Source organism: Dipodomys spectabilis, unplaced genomic scaffold (assembly GCF_019054845.1).
Source record: "Dipodomys spectabilis isolate Male_0828 unplaced genomic scaffold, ASM1905484v1 ptg000297l, whole genome shotgun sequence".
Classification (NCBI taxonomy): domain Eukaryota; kingdom Metazoa; phylum Chordata; class Mammalia; order Rodentia; family Heteromyidae; genus Dipodomys; species Dipodomys spectabilis.
Window position 1 is genome coordinate 6,787,569 of NW_024870974.1, and position 21,550 is coordinate 6,809,118.

At 37.0% G+C, this 21,550-nt stretch overlaps 1 protein-coding gene across 1 annotated transcript in view; it reads left to right on the plus strand.

Annotated features, from left to right (window-relative positions):
* The window catches only part of Ppp3ca (protein phosphatase 3 catalytic subunit alpha), a 250,891-nt gene that overhangs the window by 193,446 nt on the left and 35,895 nt on the right, over window positions 1-21,550 (plus strand). The window contains exons 7-8 of the mRNA XM_042701565.1: window positions 4,547-4,624; window positions 7,050-7,144. Coding sequence (XP_042557499.1) covers window positions 4,547-4,624; window positions 7,050-7,144 — 173 coding nt within the window. The remainder of the gene's footprint in view (window positions 1-4,546; window positions 4,625-7,049; window positions 7,145-21,550) is intronic.

Here is a 21,550-nt window from a genome sequence, read left to right on the forward strand (position 1 = left end):
AGTGATTAACTTGTCTCATGGAAGATTCTTAGTAGATATTTAATCTTGAGCCATGACAAATACAGATTAGAGCAATAAGTCGCTGCCGATCTAAATCCATAGTCCATAGACTCTTGACTGCAGGCAAATAACTCTTCATGATATTTTATCAAACAAAAGGAAAAATGTCTCATATTCTCAAAGTGCTTTTTGATCTTTATGTTGTTAGTGCTACCTTGAAAGTGTTCAGGCAGCTTCTGAGTTGGCACTTTGTAATGTTGATGTAGATGGGCACAGTTGAGCCATGAAATTGGTACAGAAATATAGTGGCCATTACCACTTTGAGCTATTGGCAGTTACTTTGATCTACAATTTTAAGCTTTGCCTTTCAACTTTATTTATAGCTTGCATGTTTAATTTGATATATGCTATTCTATTCACTATCTAACATACCATTCAACTATCATTTGAAGAAAACAAAGGTACACTGAAAAAGGTATCGGGAAGAATTTATTCATTTTGGTGATGAGTTCATATCAGGTAGTCAATGTGACAGAGAAGAAAATCCTTCAGAACAGTTTTGACCCAGAACTACTCTCATCTTTATCATCATAAACCAGGATTTGCACACTCAAATTTTAAGCAAGTAACTGAGATACAGACAAAGAATCAGCTGTTAGATTGTGGGTCAACTGTTAGATTGTGAGACATAGTGGAGATAAAATTTTGATTTTCATTTGAATAAGAGAATATTGTTGACAGGATTTGAGACTTAAATTATTAGTTTATATCTTTGCCTTGGATGAATCATGTCAGCATGGTTTTCTGACTTTGTCGGCTTCATAATAAATGTGTGAAGGTAGACTTCGAGCCCTGAGTTTAAGGAGCAGATAGTTGTTGGATTTTTTAAGATTTTAAATTGTAGCTTACTCAAGTCACTACTGATGTCTTAATGACAAATCAACAGATTCCAGCTCCTTCCATTCATCAACAACTTCTGCAGGTTGATTCTTACCAAGGTCTGGTTTCCTCTGTCACTCTCTAACTTACCAGACAGATTCTGCCTCTCTGTAGCCTCTTTGTTTATCTTCTTCCTGCTTTTGACATTTTTTAAATTCACTTTCTTCCCTGGGAACCTAATTCACTGGCCTCTGTTCTCTGTCAGCTCTGTGATGAGCTTATCAAATCTGTGTCCACCTCCTTCAGCTCTTATCTTTCCCTGACTGAAGTCCCCACTGAGTAATTGTCCCTGGAATTTTCTATGTAGGTGTTCCCCTCATTCTGAGCTCCCTTTGCCTGAAAAGGGTTCTTGTTTACTTCCCATTTGTTTTATCTCCACTGGAGAGTATTTCTATAGCTTGGTTTTGATGACATTTTATTCTCTGTCATGCAAACTAGCCTGCACCTAGGTCCTTTCTTCTTTGCAATTACCATCAGTCAGTAGTCTTGTATTAGTGACCCCTTTTTGACAATATCACCAATACTTAAATCATCTGCCTTCTCTCCCTCCCAAACTGAGTTTACCATATTCATTTTTAGTCTACTGAAATCACATAGCTCTCTTCACCCAAGTTTTATCAATATACTTTTATCAATATAGCTTTCCCCTTTGCACTTAATATGTCCCAGAATTTCCAAATTCTCTCTCATTCGATTATTTAACAAGCATTGATTGAGCAACTACCTCGCAAAGCTGTCTGGTTAATCACTGTCTTCAAGGTGGTGTCAGACCTGATTTATACAAAGCTGAGTAGAATATATCCTCCCAGCCATTGGAAGAGGTTCTTACAGGCAGGGAAAGTAGCATTCATGGAAATATAAGAGGAGACAGCAATCTGGGAATTCTGTACACATAGCCACTTGAATTGTCTTTACCTCCAAAATTCCATTGGCTGCTTAATTATTTGCTAAAGCTGAGCATTCAGGTAGCCAACCTGTTGGCTAAATATTTTATACCTAGTATAACTACATCCATGTGTGCATTGATCACAGCCATAGCAGTTATAATAGCCAAGCAGTAGAAACAGCTCAAATGTACACTTATAATCAACTTTACATGAGCTCCAAAACGACATGCAATAATACGGATGCATAGCACGGGAAAAATGATGAGCAGAGAGGGTAGTAAGCAATGTGTATCATATGATTCCATCACTTCAGCATCTGAGAAAGCTCATGGAAAAAGTTAAAAAGCAGGAACGTGGTTAACCTTCAATATGATAGTGAGGTTGCTATGGGAAATATCTGGATCTCAGTCAGAGTATTGAGTATGAATATGGTCACTCTGTGAAAGGTTAAGTTGTTTTCTTTTCATAAGTGGCCTTTTCTGTATAGATGTTTGACTTTAATAAAAAAATTAGTTTTCTGAAGTTGGGGGTGTACTTCAGTGTTCAAGCACTTGCTTAGTATTTGTAAAGCCCTGGTTCAAACCACAGCATCGCAAAATAAAATGAAAAGATTTTATTGTGTTTGTTTGTCTTACTACTCCTGAAGCAATCAGCATCCAAGAACAAGTGAGGACTTCTGTTCTACAGGAGATCTCGCAGGAAGAGTTGGAGCCAACTTAGCCCAAACACAATAATATCAAACTTAGCATGACGAATATACTCTATAAAGTTATAGTTTCAGAAGAGTTTAAGTTGTTCCCAAAGGAAGCTGAGGAAGAACACGATTAAACCTTGCCCAGGGACAGAAAAGTGACAAGCCTACACAAATAACCTCAATCTGACAGAAGCAACAAAACAATAAACCCTGGTATAAAGAGGCAAAGGTACAAGACATGGTGATAAAGGACTCAAGAGATACAGAAGGAACATTATTTTGAGCTACTACTCTATAAAACTACTCTATAAAATGTTATAGCTAAATATCTACCAAACAAATCTTCCATTTTTGGAGGATGAACGAGTATCTCTGAAGCATAGATTTCTTTACTGACGCCAATCTGAAAGGCATACACACTCACCTTTTCTTTAAGTAGAACAAAAGCCATGGGAGACAAGGTTGGATTCTCTAAGAACCATGGAAGCTCCAGTAGGAGCCCTCAAAACCTGTCTGCAATTCTCCTAAATCCCATAGATGGCCTGTTGACTAGGTTGACCTGTGTCAGGAAGTGAAGACCTGGTGGATGGCTCCTCCCCTTTTTTCTCTTTCGTTTGCATAGCGCACACAAGCGTGTGCACACACGCACGTAAGGTTGTACACATACACAGAAGCTATTTTGTTCGTGATTCCCATTTTTACCAAAGAACTGATTTTCCTTACAACTTCTTTAGATATTAGTGGTATTGTTTCCTGTTGATCAGAGAATTCATGCAAATATGTAACATAGAAATGATATTCAGCTTCTCTTTTATGGTAGATTATTTTAGTTCTGTTTATGAATAAAATATTTTTCCAGTATGCTTTTTATAATTGGTGAGTATCCCTGATTTTATGTGTATATATATATATATATATATATATATATATATATATATATGTATATATATGTGCATTTATATAGTTTTAATGTATATTTGCTAACTATTTATGTTATCACTGCTAAGGTTTGGTCCTCAGATTATAACTGCCAATTTTTTTATTTTTTATTTATTTATTTTTTTGCCAGTCATGGTGCCTGAACTCTGGGCCTGGGCACTGTCCCTCAGCTCTTCAGCTCAAGGCTAGCGCTCTACCACTTGAGCCACAGCACCACTTCCAGCTTTTTCTGCTTATGTGGTGCTGAGGAATCGAACCCAGGGCCTCATGCATGCAAGGCAAGCACTCTACCACTGAGCCACCTTCCCAGCCCCTGCCAATTTTTTTTTATCATGTACATTTATCTCATTCATAAAGCAAAGGCATCGTGACTGTAATGGTCTGTTTTTTCCCCCAAGTTTTAATTTGTAATCTGAATTTCACTCACAATCATGTTCTTTGTGAAATGCTTTCTTAAGGACAAACATAAGAACTGTATGTTTAATATTTTTACTAAGTAAAATACAACTCAAAAGTCCCTTGATCACATTTAAAGTACAAAATCAAAACCTTGTGACTTTCCATAATTTTGTCTAGATTTTGTGCAGCCTACTCAGTGCAATGTATGTATTAGATATGCTATGTAATATTAGCTGAATTGAGAGCTTAATTTCCCAGTACACTCACTTTTACCCCAGCTCCTAACACAGTCTTGTATTTCATATTCACACATGCACTTGTGCAAGCAAATAGTGTTCCATTTGAAGAAACTAAGGTGTGCATCTAAACCCAATTTTTATGATACACTTATGTTCCTGTTTATTTTGTGTTTTAATGATAGGACATTGATTTGATATAATGAAAACTTAATATAAAGACCTCTGTGTTTTTTCTTTAGTTCACACACATTCATTCCTTTGGGATTATGACTTTGGTACTTATTCTGCCCATGGGGAGAAACCTATCCCTAATGTCCAGGACATAGATTTACATGAATGATGTGTGTGTGACTGATCAAAGTGGAGGCTGGTTGTTGGAGGTCAATGTGTAGTTCCTGATGCCTTCCTAACATGTTTTTGTCTTCTCTTTTGTCTTTTTCCTCTGGCAGTTACCCCGCTGTATGTGAATTCTTGCAGCACAATAACTTGTTATCTATACTTCGAGCCCATGAAGCCCAAGATGCAGGGTGAGTAGTCCTAAGGCCAGCTGCAAGCTCATGTTGTCCCTGTTCCTCGATTGTGAAGAGTCCCTCCAGCCAGGCTTATCCTCAGAAGGAATTAGAATGTAAAATAGTCTCACAGTGCAGATATGGAGAGTCCTAGGGAATGAATGGAGGCTTCTTTTTTCATCTTTCAACTTTCAGCTTGTTTTCTAAAGTAATATCAGGACACCTCCCCTTATCTCTCTCAACTTCTGCATTTACCACTGTCCATGAGTGAGTAAAAAAGTACCAGCTTTTTTATGTTTTAGTTTGGGTACAAGATAAATGACAACTACACATAAATATTTTTAACAGTTGTATGGGTATTACAAGTTGTATTCTTGTTCCAAAACAAAATACCATGACCAATCACTTTTAAAGGAAGAAAACAATAAGGACATATGTTAAACAGAGGAGATCATACTATATTCCATTCTCTGTGTAATTGCAATAAAATTGATTTTTATTGTCTGGTAAATGTGTTAAGTGGAGAGTTTTAAGAATCTGGAAAACAAAGACATGTTACATAATTACTTTATTGTTTTAAATGGTGAGGAATCAACTTAGTTTCAGGATTTGAAGTCTCATTCACACTGAAAGGTATTGTTTGCCTCTCAGTGAGTTTACTCATCCCTTCAGGTTTTGGATTTTCTGAAAAGTAGGTATACTTACTTACTTGGATTCCTAAGGAGACTTACATCAAGATTGTTCTTGAAGCAAAGTAGAAGCTAAGTTTCTTTCAAAGTTAGATTGATTTGTGCTAGCAGTCAACAAACATATGATCTGATCTGCTATTATGTGTGCTGAAGCTGATATTTGAAATAACCTGTTAATATATATAACTATTGGATCCTCAAGTAATGGCATCTCTAAGTTATTTTGGCTGACTATTGAGGCAGATTATTGTAATTTTAATTACATATGTGAGATCATTTGACTACTTGAAAATGTGTTGAGTAACTAAATTAACATCAACAAGTATTTTTGTTTAAAATGAGCAATTGATTTATTCTTACAGGATCTAAGAATGTTATATTGGGGTTGTTAGTGCTGTTGTTTTGTTTTGTTTATCGTTACTGCCAAGTAGGCATAACCAACCTAGTTTGTAAACACCATTATTTTTTACAGCAATCCTTGGGCCTACCAAAAGCACCGTTCCCAAAACACAATATTTCAAAAGGATTTTTAATAGATTATTTCTTTCAAGAAAAATGGTATATCCTATTATTTCCAAAAAGAGAAGAATCAAAGTCTTTTAAAAATGATAAACGTGGGGGCTGGGAAGGTGGCTCAGTGGTAGAGTGCTTGCCTTGCATGCATGAGGCCCTGGGTTCAATTCCTAAGCACCACATAAGCAAAAAAGAAAAAAGCCAGAAGTGGTGCTGTGGCTCAAGTGGTAGAGCACTAGCCTTGAGCTGAAGAGCTGAGGGACAGCGCCCAGGCCCAGAGTTCAGTCCCCATGACCAGACTCCCAAAAAATAAATAAATAAAAGTAAAAATGATAAACATTAGTATGGCTTTCTATACAGAGGTGCTATTTGAAGTACTTATAGGACCAAGCTATATTAAGCATGTTTAATATACTAAAATTAAAAGAATACCAAAGAAATGATCAAGTTTTGTTTTATAGGGCTGCTTCTAAATTGACAAGTCTAAATTTATACTGTGAAGAAATTTAACTCTGTTAAAAGAGCCACTGTCTCCTGAACTTTTTGATTATTGGAGGACTAAAATGTTATATTATAAATGATTTAATCCCACTAGAAGAAAAGTAGATATGTTATGGTTTATTTCCAAATTTCTTGTGGAGGCTCTGTTTTATTACAAAGTGATTAAATATTACCATGCTGAGACAGTAATCTTTGGCTGCAGACACCAGCAGAGCACAGCGATAAATAAAATTCTAAAATAGAAAGTCTCACTAAAATCCATACATTAAATGAGTCACTCTTAGTCTAGGCAAAAGGCTTATTATAGGGAACCATTATGTAGATTTATGGAATGATTGACCTAGTTATTGGTGATTAGACTTTGTATATAGTTGAACTTACTCGATTGTTTTATGTAAAACTATTCTGAAAAAAAATGTGTACTAACTAGCCATTATCTATTCTACTGAACAACACATGGAAATAAATTAAGACTTTCCACTGAGTTTCATGCACCCCTGAAGCTCACTAAATTTAGAAGATTCCTGTTTGGAAATTGATCATGTGATTGTATGTTTGTTGTCCTATCTACAATGAGTCGATGACTATTTTTCAGAGAGGAAATTTTATTTGGTGTTACGTAATTGAATCTTCTTGGAAAGATTGAACTTAATTCACTTAATTTACTATTCCAAATCTATAATGTGGTGTAATCCTTTTTCTATGCTAGCCAAGTTTTAATTTACATTTATTGTTTTTAGGTATCGCATGTACAGGAAAAGCCAAACAACAGGCTTCCCTTCTCTAATTACCATTTTTTCAGCACCAAATTACTTAGATGTATACAATAACAAAGGTAAGTGTTTAAAGTCCTTCTTATGGACATTTATCCTACTGTCTCAAATTTGCTTGCTGGTTTTTTTAATCATTCTCTTTTTCCCCTCCTTTTTTACTTTTTGTTTGATGCACATTTTGTGATTGTAGTTAAAGAGACTATCATAATTATATTTGTCATAGGTGGGACCCAACCACTTGGACTTGTTATATATTTTCCATAAGATGTCGGTTGCATAAGTAAAACCACCAGCTCCTACTCTCCTACTCCTATTTTTATAAAACAGTAATCAAAGATAAAAATTATACTCCATGTATTTTCTAGCATATTTTTGATGTATAAGTAAAGCTATCAACAGCTACTATGGTAGATTTTTACTTTAAAGAAAATAATAATTAGAGGTAACAGTCGTACTCCAGAAAAGGCTGTAGTTTTAAATGTGAACGGTGTGATTGCGCCTCTAAATGATCAACAGAAAAGTGCATAGCTTCAGATCAAATTCAAATAATATTTTCTGAGCACCAACACCATCACCTCCTGTGATAAGCAAGTACACATTCATTTCTTTTCAAGAAAATTAAACTTCAGGGTAAATACTAGCTTTTCCCTCCTTAACCTATTGAATGAATCCCCGTGGTTAACAGGAAGTAATGCAGTGGAATAAAGCCCATTCTGTTCCATGTCTTATGCTGTCTCTCTACAGTTGCATAAAGTGCCTGAAACAAGGAAACGAGGTCATTATTACTGACTAGCCAGAAAACGGCACGGCAAGAGGTCCATTATTACATTCTTTTATTATAATGGTAATCTCTTAATTTGGAAGTACTATTCCTTTCCAGATATGTCAGAATAGGTGAGTGTGACTTTTAGAGACTAAGAAAAATAGGAACAGAAGAAGAAAAATCGATCAAATGATAGATAGGAGGTCAAACGGCCTGTGAGAGGCAGGAAAAGGCAACCCATTTTCTGAGTCAGTCTGGAAGTTCCTGACATTAGTGAGGTGTTATAGGTATCTTCCTGTACTGGGCCTGGTGTCTAGAATGCCTGATAGGGCCCTTGACCGCTATTAATTCCAAGTCCCTGTGTACATGTTTTCACTGGCATGCAGACAGCACATGATTCTCTGATTCCCCTCTCCCCAGCCCAGAGACCCATATCTACTGAATGGGTCTGCAGTAGCCACACTGTCTGTCTTCTTCAAGAGCAGATTGACTTTGATGGCTGCTCCTCTGTAGCCAGGAGACATAATAACATAGTTACTAGTAGATAGGGTGCAGTGACTGCCATAGCCATTGGACACAAGCATGCCATTGGAACGAGCTTTGGCACTTAGTGAAGAATAGAGAGTACACTAACACGTACCTGTTCATGCCAACTGCTTGTAAGGAGTCGACTCAGACATTTAGTCTTACATGGTAAGATATAATGTGATGTAATGTAAACTGGGAGTATCAACATGAAATACATTTGACACTGAATGATCAGATTAGGCCTTACCTAAGACAAGACAAAATCTATACTTTAAAGAATGATGAATGTTTGCTAGAAAAGAAAGTGGGAGGAGTTTAAGGCAAGTGATTTTTTTAAGCAGCAAATACTTTTGTATAAAACCAGAAATTTGGGTTGGATGAGGGTTATTGAACTATACAGAGGGTACAATGAGTAGACGTACTCACTGTGTGAGTATTGAATGCCCCTTACTTCTATAATCTACCTTGAGTGTAGAAAGAATGAACACATGAATAAAATTAAAATGTGGGGTGTGTGTGTGTGTGTGTGTGTGTGTGTGTGTGTGTGTGTGTGTGTGTGTGTGTGTGTGCGTGTGTGTGTGTGATTACTAGGGTTTGAACTCAGAGCCTGAACATAGCCTTCTTAGCTTTTTCCCTCAAGGCTAGCATTCTACCACTTGAGCCACAGCTCCACTTTGAGCTTTTTGGTGTTTAATTGGACATAACAGTCTTATGAACTCTTCTACTCAGGCTGGCTTCAAACCACAGTCCTCAGATCTCAATCTCCAGAGTAGCTAGGATTACAGGCATGGGTCACCAGTGCCCAGCTAAAATTGAAATGAGATATTATTTCATCAGAACAGACTTTATTCTCTCCATTTTCATAATGGCAAGTGATGCAGTGTTACTTGAGAACAAGCACAGTGTCTCATGGGTGGTGTTTGTTGCTTTTGTATGGTTCTGATGTGACAAGCTTGTGAGAGACACATGGGAACGTCACTGTTTTTGAGATTTTATGTTCTTTCACTCTGTTGTGTTGCCTTAGGGTAGATCACAGGTTTTCAGGGAGGGGATAGAACTCTTTCATTTGGGGAACCTTTTCATGAGACAGAATTTCTCTGGTGAAGACAGAATTTCTCTAGGAAGACAAAGATATATTCTTCAGTTTGAGCATAATTTCAAAAGACTTGTGTAAAATTTCTGAAGCACTCGAAAGCTGTTATGCTAACTGTGTGTACAGTTTGTGTGGAGTGGGAACAAATTATTCACTGCTAAGGGGAGGATTACTCTATTTGAATGAAATTAATGCTGACTAGAAATTTTAAAAAGTAATGCAATGAAAACAGGTAGTATGCACTTCCAAAACAGAATTGATGGAAAAGAAACGGAGAAGACTCTGACTGGACCATTTTATTCTTACAGACAGATGATGATAAAGGATTCTGAAATTATTACCTAATAGTTATAGTATATTTGAGACATATAGTGTATATCTACTATATATAGTATATTTATATTATATTTATGTTTGTCTTTATTTTGTAGTTAAAGACAGCAGTAATACCCTCTGATAAAATGAAAGAGTGAGAAAAATGTGTTTATGCTGCCATATGAAACCCAGTAAGAGTTGTTTGCTTTTGAAAAGTTAAGAGAGCCAAGTGTCCCATTCCTTGGTATAGTCAATGTGACTTCCTGCAAGATGTCAGGGCAAAAGTTCTAAGTTTGAATCTTAGTTTTGTCACTAAACAACTAATTCATTTGAATTTACTGGATATGCCATGACATCTCTATAAAATTAGGATAATTTCTCTTTCCCTCTGGATTGAAACCTTTACTTTAGCCCACCTATTCTTCATTGCTCTGAACAACTTGGAGCTTTCTTCTATTCACATTTGCATGTCTGCCAATCAGAGTAGACTAGACTCACTTCGTTTGTGTTACTGTGTAGTTTTCTTTATTTGCATGTGTGCAATACCAGCTATTTTCCCATAAATATAGCATTGACTCTTTCTAGGAACCTTCCCCTCTATTTCAGCTGCATGCCAATCATATTGTAAAGAGTTTGAAACATGAGACTTTTTAAGACACATTGGGCAAATCAAGTTGCATGCCTGGTAGGCAGTCAATATACTTATTGATTATAGCATTTTCCCCCCTTGGAATTAATACCATATCCAAGTGTACCCTATCAATATTGACCCAGAGATCATTATCTCACTTGAAATTACTGCCATAAGTATTGCTGATACCCTTTCCACATTGGAGTTAAACATTTGCAGGACACTTTGCACATTTGAATTGCTTTTCTTAAGTAAATCTGTAACCTTAAAGAAAAGCTAATACCCAAGTATACCAAATAGAAGAAAATATTCAATGATGACAGACAGCTTCATAGTTTTCATTTTTTTTACCTGTTAAAGTGACTACAACCTTGCCCTCTTACCAGTAAATATCCTCTTATCAAACACTTAGAATATGCCAAGCACTGTACTAGGTGTTGATGATATAGACTAATCAAGACAGACATAGTCTGTGCCCTCACGTGCTTTATATTCTGGTACTGTAATTGACATTTAGTAAATAATTCCACCTGTAAATATCCAAGCAGAGTTGGAAAAAGCTACGAAGAGTACCATGATGGAGAAGGTCTGCCGCAACAGGTAGAGCTTACATGAGAAACTGAAAGTTTGAGGATTGAGAAATGCCGTGGCAGTTGTAAATGCTGCTTTACACAGTTCATGGTGTCCAAATAATGTATAAATAATCTATCAACCTCTGGGAAAATGTGGTTTACATCTTATTCTAAATACATAGGTTCTTTTTTTACTCCAGAGATGTGCTCATCTAAGTAGCTACGCCAACTCCAGGTGTTTCCATGAAGACTTACTTATTTGAATGTGGTTTAAAAGAACCTAATGTTGACTTTGGTTAAGTATCTATGTGGGTGCTAGTTCTCTGTAGTCCAGATGTGGTCTTGAGTAGGTGTGTCAGTGGATGGGTGAATGAATATATGGAATCGGTGTAAAGAAATAAAAGTCTACATACCAGATACTGATTACTTACTTCCAGGAAGTATTATGGATAGTAAAATTAAGAAAATATGTTAAATGGAACATTTTGTACTTGAACTTTGTAAGGAAATAGAAGACCTAAGTCAGGCCCAGAGGGACAGGAGTTACATGGTTTCCTTATATGTGGAAGCTAGAATTAACTAATGGATTTATAAGTAAATGATACATTGGGTAGTATGCAAATGTATATAGATTTATTAACGGAAATGTGGTAGATTCAAGGCAGAGCTCAAGTAGTGTAATTCTTTAGAAAAGCAAAGGCAAAGTTTAACAAAATAAACACCAGGGAAAGGGTAACTTGAAAGGGAGAGATGGGGTTGAGACAAGGGAAGAAAAGTAGAGGAATAGAGAATAGAGCCGGGAGAATGTAGTCAAGACTTCATTGTATAGCCTACACAATTAAAAAGAGTGAGGGAGAGGGTTGATTGAAAGGTATGGGTAACAATGTTGAAAGGGGTGACGTTGATCAAGATGTATTTTCTTCATAAACTGCTTTGTTGAATGGTAACTCCTTTTACAACTGTTTACAGATAATTTCTAAAAAGGCAAAGTAAGGACCAAACTAATTTAAAAATCAGGACTAGGGGTGAACATGATAACAAAAAATCAATTCATGACTAAAGGAATTCAGGAAGAGAGAAATAGGAAATTAGGTGTAGAAAACAGATAGCGGCATCATTTGCTAAAGTTCTGAGATGTAGCCACATAACACATTTTTTCCTACCAAAAAGACAATGTGATGAAAACAACTAGAATGGATGAGAAAAAGTATTTTCCTTTTTTTTTTTTTAACATTTTTTTGTCAAAACTTGACATTTCAACACCCCCAGTTATTTCCCAATCAAGAAGTAGTCACGGACCTCAGGGAACATGTCTAAATAAATAAGAGAATTATAGCTCAGAAGGAAGAAACCTCATAGGACAAGTGATGTGCAGAGGAGTTACAGTTACCTAAGTCAGTAATGAGTACATTTCTTTCTTATTTTCTTTTTAAATTTTTGTTATGATAAAGGTGATACACAGAGGGATTACAGTTACATAAGTCAGGTAAAAACTATAGTTCTTTTTGGACAATGTCACCCCTTCCTTCATTCTCTCCCAGTTTTTCCCTCCCATTCCCATCCGAAAGTTGAATAGTTCATTTTCCACATAGTGTCTAGTGAGTACCACTGCTACATTTGTTCACCCTTTGTCCCTCCATTTCTGTGCCCCATCCTTACCGTTAAAAGACAGACAAACAAGACAAAAACAAAAGAAATACAGCAACAAAGAAAAAAAAATGTTTTTTTCCATTTCCTGGAGTTCCTTTTGATAACTATTATTTTATATCATCAGAGGCATTTCACCTTTGTGTTTCTCTCCTATAAGTATCCTTCTTTGGTCTCACTGTGTGTGAATGCCTTAGTGTCCTGTATAATTTGCCATGTCCTGCTGTATTTCAGATCTAGCTTCTGCAAATGAAAGAAAACATGGGCTGTTTAGCTTGGCTTACCTCACAGAACATGATTGTCAACATTTACTTTTTTTTCTCACCTTCATGTCTGAGGAAAACTGTAGGGGTCTTAAGTGAGACCCACAAGGCCAGTCAGCATTTTTGTGTATGTATGTGCTGCTGGGATTGAAACTTAGGGCTTGCTACTTAAACTCAGGCTTGCTGCCATGTGAGCCAAATTCCCAGACTTTTTTTGTTTTAGTGTAATTTTCAGAGGGAGACGTAAACATTTGTCCAAGTTGGCCTATGACTTCAATCCTCTTCCCGGCACTTTGTGAGTAGCTTGGATTACATGTGTGAACCGCCAGGCCGGGCTAGTTTTGAGCTAGGGTCTGACTAACATTTTTCCCTTGCCAGCCTCAAACCATAGTCCCTCCTGATCTGTGCCTCCCAAGAAGCTGGGATCGCCAGCGTGAACCATCATGCCTGGCTAAAGATTTTAATTGCTCTTAGCCAACTCTTTGCCTCAGATCATTTATTTGAATATTAAAAACATAAACAGGAAGCCAGTGTTGATGGCTCAAGCCTATATTTCTAGCTACTTGGGAAGCAGAGAAGGTGGTAAATTATAGTTTGAGGCCAACTGGGGCATAAAAATATTTGCAAGACTCCATCCAGTGCCTGGGCATGGTATTACAAGCCTGTTATTTTATTGTTTTTTATCTTTATTTTTAATAAGTTTTTTTTTATTGTGAAAATACCATACAGAGGGGTTACAGTTACATGAGCAAGGTAATGAGTACATTTCTTATCAAGCATTGTTGCCTCCTCCTTTGTTTTGCCCCTACCATCCTTGCCCTTCCATCTCCACGACTACCCTTCCCTCCCCCTGGCCAAAGTTGTAAAGTTTTTTTTCCCTTCCCCTCTCCAAACTATACCAACATCAAATACAGCGAAAACTTATTATACCCTGGGGGAGGGACATACAAAGCAACAAAACAATCACCTTAAAAACAATATTGTTAGAAACAATAGCAAGAAAGAAAAAAACCACTTGTGTCTTTATCTTGGGGTTCATTTCGCCTAACAGACTTAAAGAGAAACCTTTCTGAAGAGGAAATAAGCATGGCCAATAGACACATGAAGAAATGGTCAACTTCTCTAGCTATAAAAGAAATGTAAATCAAAACAACATTGAGATTCCACCTCATCCCAGTTAGAATCAAGAACTCTAATAACAACAGATGCTGGAGGGGATGTGGACAGAAGGGAACCCTACTGCATTGTTGGTAGAGTGTGAACTTGTTCAACCACTTTGGAAAGCAGTATGGAGGTTCCTCGAAAGACTCCACATAGAGTTTCCCGATGACCTAGCAATCCCACTTTTGGGCATTTACCCAAATGATCACAAACAAGACCATACTAAAGCTACCAGAACAACTATGTTTATTGCAGCATTATTTACCATAACTAAGATATAGAACCAACCCAGATGTCCCTCAGTAGATGAATGGATCAAGAAAATGTCGTATATATACACGATGGAATTCTATGCCTCCATCAGAAAGAATGGCATTGCCCCATTTGTTAGGAAATGGAAAGTCTTGGAAAAAATTGTATTAAGTGAAGTAAGTCTGGCCCAAAGAAACATAGGTCCCATGGTTTCCCTTATTTGCAATAACTAGTATATGTCTGAGACAAGCAGAAATGGTCAGATAAGACGATGTTAGGCGAAGCCTGTTATTTTAGCTATAGAAGAAGCACAGTGGCTAGGCTAGTGGTACACTCCTGCCATCTCCAGCTGACAGGAAACACCCCAGATTGGCCTGGGAAATAAAACAAGACCCTGACCTGAAAATAACCAAGGCAAAACTGGGCTGGAGCCATGGCTCCCATGGTAGAGTACCTGCCTTACAAGTGCCAGGCCCTGAGAGCAATTGTACTGCCATAGTATGTGTGTATATATGTATATATGTATGTGTGTGTGTGTGTGTGTGTGTGTGTGTGTATTTCTCCACCTCCTCACAGGTGAGGGAGAAATGGCACCTGTCCTGAGTTTGGGGGGGGGGGGTGATAATTGTAAGCTATAGGAGCTGAGGGTGGGAATTCATGTGGAACGTGTGAGCAGAGGATTTCATTATGGTGGGCTAAGACTTTTGGCATCTGCCTGAATACTAGATAAGGGGTCCTGCTGTTACCATTTATGCCTGTAACTGACCAAATGGAATGTTACTTCAAGGTGAGAGGGAGGAAACTGGTGATCAGCTGCCTACACCCAAAGGGCCCATTGTTGGCCAATCTGGGGAAAGGAACCTGTCAGGCTAACTATATGTATTATATATACCATTAATTCATGGTAGGGTTTGATATTTACTAGCAAACTATAGGCCCAAATTTTCATTTAGGATATTTGTAGTTTAGGGTTTGGGTTTTTTTTTTTTACTTGAATTAAGTATTATACTTAGCTTCAAAAGAGCCTCATTTATTTCATTTTCTTTATAAACACTTTTTTTTTGGTCTATGTAGCCCAAGCCGTCCTGAAGTTTATGATCTTCCTCTGCACCAGGCCCCTTCACATTCTTTAGCTGAATGAACATGGTAGAATTTATACTCTACAAAGATAATTTCTTTAAAACAATTATCAAACAGGGAAACTACTGAAAAGCAGTATGAAATGTATACATTTATGAATGAACAAAGCAGAAACCATGAATACAACTGTTATCACTATGGGATGCTAATGAAGACATGTAGACATTTATGTAGCCTACAAAGAACTGGAGACTGGGAAGTTGTTTTTGAGTGATTTTCTAAGAAATGGCTCCTCTGGAGATGAAAGGATAAAAATCCACTTCAGGCCTATCAGCAGAATGCACCTGCTTACCACCTGTTATATCCAGGACTGGTAAATAAGTAGAATTAAGCCACTGTGATGGTTGTCATACCCTTCATTATTGTCACCTTGAGTCACATAACTTGGTAGATTTCCCTTAAATGAATATGGTCAGAGTCCTTCAGCCCCAGGTATGAAAACAGAATAACAAAAACCATTAAAATTTCTTTTAAAAGGGGAAAGGGGTAAAAAGAATGTCAGGATGGTATAATTTGATCGACATACCTTTTATGCATACATTGAAATAAAACAATGAAACCCCATTTTACAATAACTACACACTAATATAAAAAAATGAAGAAGATTGAATACAAAAGATCTTGGGTCAAGTGCTAGTGGCTCACACTTGCAATCCTACTACTCAGGAAGCTGAAATCTGAGGATCGCTGTTTGAAGACAGCCCAGGCAAAAGAGTACACGAGACTCTTGTCTCCAATAAATTATTCAGAAAAAGCCAGAAGTAGCACTGAGGCTCAGGTAGTAGAGTACTACGCTTGAGCATAAAAAAGCTCAGGGGGGCTGGGAAGGTGGCTCAGTGGTAGAGTGCTTGCCTTGCATGCATGAAGCCCTGGGTTCGATTCCTCAGTACCACATAAGCAAAAAGAAAAAAAGCCGGAAGTGGCGCTGTGGCTCAAGTGGTAGAGCACTAGCCTTGAGCTGTAGAGCTGAGGGACAGCACCCAGGCCCAGAGTTCAGACCCACTACCGGACCCAAAAAAACAAGACAAAACAAAAACAAAAAGGCTCAGGCACAGTGTCCAGGCCCTGAGTTCAAGCCTTGGAACAACAAAAAAAAAAGATCCTGGGATGGTCAGCTATCTAATAAATAGGTATTGTACTTCAATTTTGATTATATATATGCTATTTGTTTTATTCCTACGAACAGGAAATAATAATGATGGTGGTGATTATACTAATAATATTTGAAGCACTTTCCATGTGCCAGACACTGCTCAAAGAGTTTCTTTGAGCCTTTCATCTTAGAACAACTCCATGAATTACCTTATAATTTTGACTTTATTGATGTGAGGCTAGGGCACATAGGAGTGGCATACTTTCCTCCGGGTTCACTGATTAGTCACAGATAGTGAGGAAATTGAAATTCAGCAGACTGACTTCATAGCCCCTGTTTTAACCTCTCTTGTCTGTTCTCTTCAGCCAGCACTTTGTTAGGTGAAAGGCCACCGGGCAGTGTTTGCAGGATCTCCTCTTCAATTGGAGGCTCAATTGTGTTTGGGTGACTAACTGCTCTTCAGATAGAAAGGAAAGCTTTTGAAATGAACAGTCAATTGTTACCATTTTAAATTTGCATGAGTACAATACATCCAAATATTTGTACTATTGAAAGAGTGGAGTTTTAGAATAACTTTCACATTTTTCTAGAATAAATAATTCATCTCTTTAAAATGTATCCCTCCCCTGCCTCCCTAAACACTTATCCTTTGTTTGTTCTGCTCTTCAGTGAGTCCTTTCTTGAGGCCACTTTGTAAATGGAGTTGCTTTAGACCAGGACTTACTGGTTTCCACTTAAACAATGAATGCGAAGGAGAGTAAAAGAAGAAATAATCCATCAAGATTCCGTATTTAAAACATACTCCCAATATATAGTTTAATGGAATTAATCTACCTGTAATCTATGTTATCTTTATTCTAATGAATAACCCTTTCGATTTCTAGACATTCACCCTACAGCCTGTAATTCTCTCTGCTGAGGAGGGTCAAAGCTGGATAAGAAAGAATAAATAAGAATCTTATAATTAATTGGTGTATTGAAAAAAGCCTGGACTTGAGTGGAGCAAGTTGTGAGCAAGAAAGAAAATGGAGAATGAGAGGTCCTGAGGTCAACCCCTGGTATCCACACCAAAAAACAAAAACAGAAAAAAACAAAAAAACCAACCCTACCACTACATACTTATAAGTTTAGTCAGTGAAGTAATAGTAGAGCTTCAACAAAGTCTTAATACAAGTAGTTTATCTTAGATGTTGGCCTAGCCAACATCTGGATTTTAGTTCTTAAAGTCGTGTGACACCTTCGGAAGGACTGAGTCTCCACCTCCATTCTGAGTCCTCTCAACATTTTCTTTTAGATGTATAGTTGTATGTTCATTTGCCAATTGCATTGCAACAATGAGGGATGCATCTTGAGGCACTGAAATTCTTTTATTAATAGTTAGAAAATTCTTACACTGAACTGAAACCTAGAAATGTAATTCTTTCCAGAACCTTTAATATTGGGAAGTAGTGTTGAATGAAGACTTAGAATGATGGATTCTCACTTGCTTTTATTATCTAGGAATTCTAGACCTGCAGGGGTCTCTTGGACAAAATGGTCTTGCATGATATTGTTTCTATGAAAAACACTGTGGACAGCAAACACATAGCTCAGTTCCAGGGCTATCTCAGTGGTAACTTAGAATCAACGCAAACTAACCCTTATTTGCCTGTGATGTGGGGAAGCCTTAGTGGCATTGCAAGAGAGCTAACCGCAAGAACAGTGTTTCCCATATCCATACAGTCTCTGATGTCTGAAAGCTTCAGCTAAAGCTCTCTCTTTAGCCTAGATTTATGTAACTCTTACTTCAATATTATAATAATATGGATTAGGACATAAATTAGGACCAGTTGAAATGAGTAAGGGATGTGTGGTGGTTGTTTCGTGTTAACAAAATATATTTAATGGAAAAAATCTAAATGTTCTATACAAAGTTGTAATATTAGTAATCATTCACAATGTTTGATGGACTTGGCCTAATTCCAGTGATCATTTTGCGGGGGCTGCAAATTCTCTAGATCCTGGTATGTAGATGTAATACATACGTGGGATTATGAGGTGGCAAAGTATCAAATATAGATAGGCATCCCTTCCTTCAGGGATGAAGCTAAATTATAGAACTTTGCTTTCCTCAAGTGCCAAATATTCCCTCTAGGCATGTGTTATCATGTACATTAATCATTAATCATAAACACTATTCTGTTTGATTTTCATGCTTTGAAAAGAAATATCATTTCTATTTTACAACTTGGAAAAAAGATACTTGAAGAAGGAGAATGTTTATCAGGTTCACATAATTGATTTGACAGAGTGCTATGCTATTTCTGTCCATTTAAAAAGTATGTTTTTATAGGCTTTAAGCAGAGTTTAGCCTGTAACACTGGGATATTGTCTTATTCCTAAAGTCCATCTTGCTTCCTTTAGACCTCTGCTCATAGTTGTCATTTTTTGAATTCTGTTTCTTTTGAGTGTCTGAGAACTTATCTTTTCTACCTGTCTCTTAATGTCTTTCTCTTTCTCCCTTTTATCCTTGTTTTGTATTTCTTTCCCCTGGGTGATTTCTTCAGCCAACACAGTTGAACATTAACCATATGCCAGATATAATGTTACAATCTAAAAAGATACATTCCTTCCATTACTTTATTCTATTAACTTATCCTAAATTTAAAATTGAACAATAATGTCATTCCCAACATGCCTGTGTTGTATTGTGTTACACTACACACATAAACACACACATCCATACACCATACAAATGGTCATTTCAGAGATACCTAGTACTGTCTCCTTCCTTCATTAATATCCAGATTTTATGTAGTTGGCTTTAACAAACTTTAAAAATATACTAGGGAATCAATAGTGTAAGAATGCAAGAAAAAGGCATAGTATGTAATTATTATGTTGTAGAAACATTCCTATGTCTGATTGAATATGTCATTTAAATTTTTATAATTCATAGCTGCTCTTTCAGAATCAAAGCCCTCTTGCATACAGCATACCAGCATAATCCTAAAAGACTGCTTTAGAATATCATGAGTGCATGAGGCCTACCTCAGAAATTTGGTCCACCCAGCCCTGTACCTTCTTCTGTGAAAGTAGGACTTTGCCAAAGGAACACATTGATAGCTTTTCTGCTAGGGATGTGTAGGTGGGAAAATTGGAAGGAAAACACATGCTAGATCTATTATGCAATTTTTTTTTTTTTTTTTTTTTTTTTTGCTATTTCTGGGTAGATTCTGATTCTGATTCTAGAATGCCCCATTTGGTTTTTTCTCATCTTTGTTTTTCTTGTGTCCTTTTTTAATATGTGAGTGTATCTTTTTTCTCCCTCTTAATGACAGGAGTGGATACTCAGACAAGGAGATGAAAACTGTTAACAGAAGGACAATAAAGGGAATTAAATTCTGTCATTTCCAGGTTTGATTATAGCCTAGCGATTTAGTTCATGACTTTATAGACAGAGCAATGTAAACATAGACGTTCTTTTCCTTGGGCTTCACTGGACCACTGTGTCCCACTGAAATATCCATGTGTCTTGAGACCTCTAGGAAATGTGAAATTGTCAGCAGAATAGAACAAGCCTCTACTGAAGACTTTTGTTGCTTCCCACCCCCCCTTTTGTTCATGTCTCAGACAAGGTCTTAGGAGGTGGTCTGGAGTGATTCTTGAAGTGCAGCGATTTGTGTTCTTCATGTTGCACTAGAGATAAATGTCTTTCAAGTACTTTAGCGAAGAGCTCACCCCCAGGGCTCGGGTTGAGTTTTGTAATCCCAGTGACAGAGGCAGGTGGCGGAGGCGGAGGATGTGGGAGGTGAAAGATGGAATGGTAACTGTGAATTTCGTGACTGCAGATATCTGAGACTAATTTGGTTTATTTTTTTTCCCGTGTATCTTGGTGACATATAGTTAGGCAAAAATACCAAAATTTATGAGTAAGTTATATTAATGTAAGGTTATTCAAAGATTTTCTTTTGCATAAATGTGGTATGGAAGAAAAAAAGAATACACATTGGGAGATTTGCAGTTGCTTTTTTAAAATTTAGGGAGATAAGAAAAGAAGTCTTAACAATAGCTTATAGAATAGCTGAGTGTTAATCAGCCATTAATTGCATAAGTAATGACGTTCTTCTTCAAGAAGACTGTTAACAATATTCAGATTGGAAATTCCCTAAATAAGCCCACTCATCCAGATGAGGAAACTAAGTCCTAACTTAGAGACATGTAGTGACCTTGGATCGGCTGAATAATTAGTGGCAGAATCCATCTTGCAGTTTAAGCTCTTGGCCTTTTACTTCAGTGTTCTTTTTTAAAGACACTAAACGTGAAAGGAAAAAACAATCTCACCTTCAAAACTTGAGAGACATTAAGAGATCGATGTTGTTATGGTAAGAGCTGATCGTACACTAGAAAGAGCAAGATCTTTACACTGAGATCAAAACAAGTTGACTACGCTCTGAGTGTGACTTTGGACAAATAACTTCTCATTTTCAAGCTGCAATATGTAATAACTACTTTTGAAAAATATTGTGAAGGTTTATGATTAGTATTATAAAGGGCCAAACATAGTTCTGGCACAAAGCAGATGCTCAGTAAATATTTCTACATGAAAATAATATTAGCTGTATCCGTATGTATTGAATAAGTTTACTGAGCCACTGTGTATGAATAAATGCATTTATTTATTTTGTCCCCATCTACAAAGCAGTTCTGTTTAATATACAAGACAAGCCCAGTCTTTGCTTGGGACTTTTCATCCCTTTTCACTATGATGTGGATTTTAGCAACAGCTAAAACCTTTTTAATTATAAATATCACATTCAAGCTTAAATTACTAAAACAGCTAGGACTAGAATATGTACATTCATCATTTATGAAAGACATCAGAGACTAGTGGAAAGGAAATGGATTTGGTGTCAGGAAAAGCTGAGTTAGAATAAGGCTAGGATCTGGGCTGAGAAGGTGGCTCAGTGGTAGAGCGCTTGCCTTGCATGCATGAGGCCCTGGGTTCGATTCCTCAGCACCATATAAGCA